The sequence below is a fragment of the Tinamus guttatus genome, unplaced genomic scaffold (genome assembly GCF_059628265.1).
Source record: "Tinamus guttatus ecotype Peru unplaced genomic scaffold, ASM5962826v1 Tinamus_guttatus_pri_ptg001087l, whole genome shotgun sequence".
Classification (NCBI taxonomy): Eukaryota; Metazoa; Chordata; class Aves; order Tinamiformes; family Tinamidae; genus Tinamus; species Tinamus guttatus.
The window spans coordinates 2,077,833-2,082,392 of NW_028289621.1; the positions used below are offsets into that span (position 1 = coordinate 2,077,833).

The 4,560-nt window shown below is 67.7% G+C and overlaps 1 protein-coding gene across 2 annotated transcripts; it reads left to right on the forward strand.

Annotated features, from left to right (window-relative positions):
* The first annotated feature begins 1,835 nt into the window (after window positions 1-1,835).
* PLP1 (proteolipid protein 1) lies at window positions 1,836-4,560 on the forward strand. Of its 2 annotated transcripts, none has more exons than XM_088538551.1 (7): window positions 1,836-1,874; window positions 2,339-2,525; window positions 3,001-3,157; window positions 3,711-3,879; window positions 4,013-4,086; window positions 4,165-4,230; window positions 4,424-4,560. In XM_088538551.1, exons 1-7 carry the CDS (start codon window positions 1,871-1,873, stop codon window positions 4,493-4,495), a joined length of 729 nt encoding a protein of 242 aa, XP_088394677.1. In that variant the 5' UTR covers window positions 1,836-1,870; the 3' UTR covers window positions 4,496-4,560. The 2 variants fall into 2 exon arrangements, with proteins under 2 accessions (XP_088394677.1, XP_088394676.1); XM_088538550.1 differs by having other exon boundaries at window positions 1,838-1,874; window positions 3,001-3,262.

A 4,560-nucleotide genomic window follows, 5' to 3' on the forward strand; every position in this document is an offset into this window, starting at 1 on the left:
CGCTCCTTTGCAATGCAAAATGAGAATGCACTGCGGGGTGGGAAAAATAGAGGGAAGCAGCAGGACTTTCTGAAGGGTGTGTGAGGCCGCAGCCCCTGCTGCACTTTAGTGGGATGGTTTTTAAAAGCTTTTCCAGGTCTGGGAGGCTCCGAGAGCAGCAGGAGGTGGTAAAGTGGGTCTGGGTTTTCCATCCTGCTGCAGCGATGCCTTTGTGGCCAGTGGCATGGAGCAGCGCTACAGCCGGGCATCCCTATGGCAGAGCATCCCTACAGACAAGCATCCCTGCGGCTGAGCATCCCTGCGGCTGAGCATTCCTGAGGCTGAGCATCCCTACAGCTGTGCATCCCTATGGCCGAGCACCCTTACGGCTGTGTATCCCTGTGGCCAAGCACCCCTGCAGCTGAACATCCCTACAGCCGAGCATTCCCGTGGCCCAGCATCCCTGCAGCTGTGTATCCCTGGGCCCACACATCCCTATGGCTGAGCATCCCTGCGCCTGAGCATCCCCAAAGCTGAGCATCCCTGTAGCCAAGCATGCCCACGGCCACGCATCCCTACAGCCAAGCATCCCTGTGGCCAAGGATCCCTACAGCCAAGCATCCCTGTGACTGAGCATCCCTGCAGCCAAGCATTCCCATGGCCGTGCATCCCTGTTACTGAGCATCCCTGCAGCCGAGCATCCCTGTGCCCGCACATCCCGAGCTGCCAGCGTTTATTGTTCCATGGGGACCCTCGGGGCCGGGACCCCCGCGAGGCCCCCGAGGGCTGCAGGAGGCATCCGAGGCCGCGGCGGTTCCGGAGTCGCTCTCCTTTCCCCCCCGCATGGGCCGGTGCCGGTGCCAGGGCCGGCGGGGGGTGCCAGCCGCGGGGCTGCCGGCGCCTGGCACCGCGCGGGGCATTGAGGCCTCACAGCGGCGCTTTGTCCCCGCGCTGCCACCGTGGCCTGGGGCTCTCTGCAGGCTTCCCCGGACCTGCGCTGGCACCGGGGGTCCTGAGGGGTTGGGGCATCCATGGGAGCTGGGAGCAGCTGGGAGCATCCAAAGGAGCTGGGAGCACCCTGGGGAATTGGGGCTTCCAAGGGAGCCCGGGAGCTTCCAGAGGAGCTGGGGCACCCACGGGAGCAGCTGGGGGAGCTTAAAAGAGCCGGGAGCAGCCAAGGGATGTGAGAGCCCCCAGAAAAGCCAGGGGCACCCATTGGTGATGGGGGCATCTGTGGGAGCTGGGAGCGTCCAAAGAACCTGGAGCATCCCGGGGAGCTCAGGGCATCCTGGAGAGCTGGGAGCACCCACAGGAGCTGGGAGCACCCAAGGGATGTGGGAGCACCCAGAGAACAGGGGGCACTCCCTGGTTCTGGCGGGGGTCAGGGACACCCACAAGCAATGGGAACGTCCCTGGGAGCTGGGGACGGCCGTGGGGATCTGGGGCACCTAAGGGAGCTGGGGCACCCATGGGATCTGGGCACATCCCAAGGAGCTGGATGCACCCGGCGGGTCTGGGAGCACCCAGGGTAGCCGGGACCCCCATGGGGGCACCCATGGGTGTGGGAAGAGCGGTCACCCAGGACCCCCACCCTGGGGGGAGCATTTACACCCCAATGGGCCAAACGCATCGGGGGCTGCAGACACGGATGGGGGCAGCACCCACATCCACCCCCCCCCGCTGCGTTCCCATGGGAGAAGGATCCAGCAGCCAAGGGGTGCGCGGGGGGGCCGGGACGGGGGAGGAGGCCGGGGGGGGGGCCGCTCCCTTTAAGGGGGGCGGTTGTCACCCGGGCGGCCCTTTTCTGCGGCGGGCGCCGGGCAGCGGCGCAGAGGGGAGCGCGAGGCGCCCACGTCGCAGCCGCACGCCGCCGCCGCGCACCGCGCTCGCCATGGGTGAGTACGGGCTGAGACCGCGCGCAGCTCGTGACGCTGGCGGGGCAGCCGGGCCTCGGGTGTCCCCCGATGGGCCATGGGGATGGGGGGGGGGGTCTTGCTGGTGGCACTGGGGGGGCTTCATGCAGGGACCCCAGCCCTGGCCATGCTGCAGCTCCGGGGGGTCGGTGCCAGCTGCGGGGAGCTTCATCCCCCCCCCCGTCCCCGCTGGGCACAGCGCCGCCTTTGTCCCCTGTTTGCGCTGCCTGGGGCGCACAATGCGCTATTGTCCCCAGGCCCCCGTGGAGTGGGGGGGGACATCGCCAGCCGGCACCCCCAGGCCGCAGCAGGGCTGAAGGGGGGGGGTGCAGGAGCCACTGCCCCACACGCAGCCCCGGGCCCTGCACGAGCCCCCTGCCCTCCCCAGACACGAGCGCAGGGTGCCCCACTGGTGTGACGAGCGCGCGGGTCCTCTGCCCCCCCAGGCTTGCTGGAGTGCTGCGCCCGCTGCCTCATCGGGGCGCCCTTCGCCTCGCTCGTGGCCACCGGCCTCTGCTTCTTCGGCGTCGCCCTCTTCTGCGGCTGTGGCCACGAGGCCCTCACGGGCACTGAGCAGCTCATTGAGACCTACTTCTCCAAGAACTACCAGGACTATGAGTATCTCATCGACGTGTGAGTACCCCGCTCTCACACGGCGCCCGGGCAGCACCCATGCACCCACACGGAACCATGGCACCCACGCAGCACCCTTGCATTGCCCTGGTTCTAGTGCATTGCCCCTCTGCCCCTCCATGCAGCAACCTTGCACCCGTGCATTGCCCTTGCACCCTGTGCATCGTCTTTGCACCCAGGCATCAACGTTGCAGCCATGCATTGCCCTTGCACCCTGTGCATCGTCCTTGCAACACACATAACCCGTGCACCTCATGCATTGCCCTTGCACCCATGCATTGCCCTTGCACCCATGAATTGCCCTTGCACCCTGTGCATTGTATTTGCACCCACACATCACCCTTGTACCCACACATTGCCCTGGCACCCATGCATTGCCCTTGCACCCCCATGTATCACCTTGCACCCATGTATCACCCTTGCACCCTCACGTTGCCTGTGCATCACCCTTGCGCCCTCCTGTCCCCCCCGGCAGCATCCACGCCTTTCAGTACTTCATCTACGGCACGGCCTCCTTCTTCTTCCTCTATGGAGCCCTGCTGCTGGCCGAAGGCTTCTACACCACGGGCGCCGTGCGGCAAATCTTGGGCGACTACAAGACCACGCTGTGCGGCAGGGGGCTCAGCGCAACGGTAACCGGGGGCCCGAAGGGGAGGGGGGCGCGAGGCCCCCCGCGCGCTCACTCGCTGCAGCGAGTGTGCCAGTGTTTGGGAAAGTGGCTGGGACATCCTGACAAGGTGATCTTAACCGGGGTTCGGCACCCCTGCGCGCGCCCCCCGGAGCGCCGCGGCCGCCCGCCCAGCGCCACGGCCCAAAGGGACGCGCACCCCCCCGGTCCCCCCCGCCGAAAGGAAACCCCAAATGAGGCGTTTTTTACTGCAAATTCACCCCCAGTCTGGCTCCGTGCTGCTGCCCCTGTTTTGCATTAGCAGCTCTGTCCCCCCAAACGCCCTCCCGGTGTCCCCGGGAGCGGCGTCCCCGGGGCTGCGCGTCCCTCGGGGCCCGGCAGGGAGGGAGGGCAGACGATCCGCGTTTCCACGATCCCTCCCCGGCTCCATCCCCATCCCCGCAGCCCTCCCGCCCCGCTCCGCGTGCCGCGACGCTCCGGGCGTCCCCGCGTCCCCGTCCCCGCGCCGGTGTCCCCGCCGCGGTGCTGACGCCGGGCGCCGGGCGCCGCCGTTGCAGTTCGTGGGCATCACGTACGTGCTGACGGTGCTGTGGCTGCTGGTGTTCGCCTGCTCCGCCGTGCCCGTCTACATCTACTTCAGCACCTGGACCACCTGCCAGTCCATCGCCAATCCCAGCAAGACCTCGGCCACCATCGGCTCGCTCTGCGCCGACGCGCGGATGTACGGTGAGCGCCCCGGGCCCTGCTCCGCAGCGGGGAGGGGATGAGAGGGGAATTCCCACCGGGAAACCTCCCTTCCCCTCGATGTGCATCGCACCCGGATGCATCCCCGGCTCACGGGTGCCCCGCGTCTCGCCAGGCGTCCTGCCCTGGAACGCCTTCCCCGGCAAGGTGTGCGGCACCAACCTGCTCTCCGTGTGCAAGACCAGCGAGGTGAGTGTCCCCCAGTCCCCCCGGGTCCCCTCGGTGCCCGCGGCGGCGCCGGGCGCTCAGCGCGCGCTCTCCTTGCAGTTCCAGATGACTTTCCACCTCTTCATCGCTGCCTTCGTGGGCGCCGCCGCCACGCTGGTCTCGCTGGTGAGGGGGCGCGAGGATGGGCTGGGAGGGTCATTTTGGGGCAGAACAGTCGTTTTGGGCCAGCAGGGGGTGGTGGAGGCTGGGACACATCTGGGGAGGCTTCAGGAGGCACCTCCCAGCGTGGGTCCCATGGGCCCCTCCTTGGCGAGGTGCCCGGTGCCGTCCCCCCTGCTCACTCTGTGCCCGACCCCAGCTCACCTTCATCATCGCCACCACCTACAACTTCGCCGTCCTCAAGCTCATGGGCCGAGGCACCAAGTTCTAGCGAGCGGCCAGCGCCCGTCACCGTCTCCTCCGTCCTCTGCTAACCCCGAGGCTTTAACACTGCCG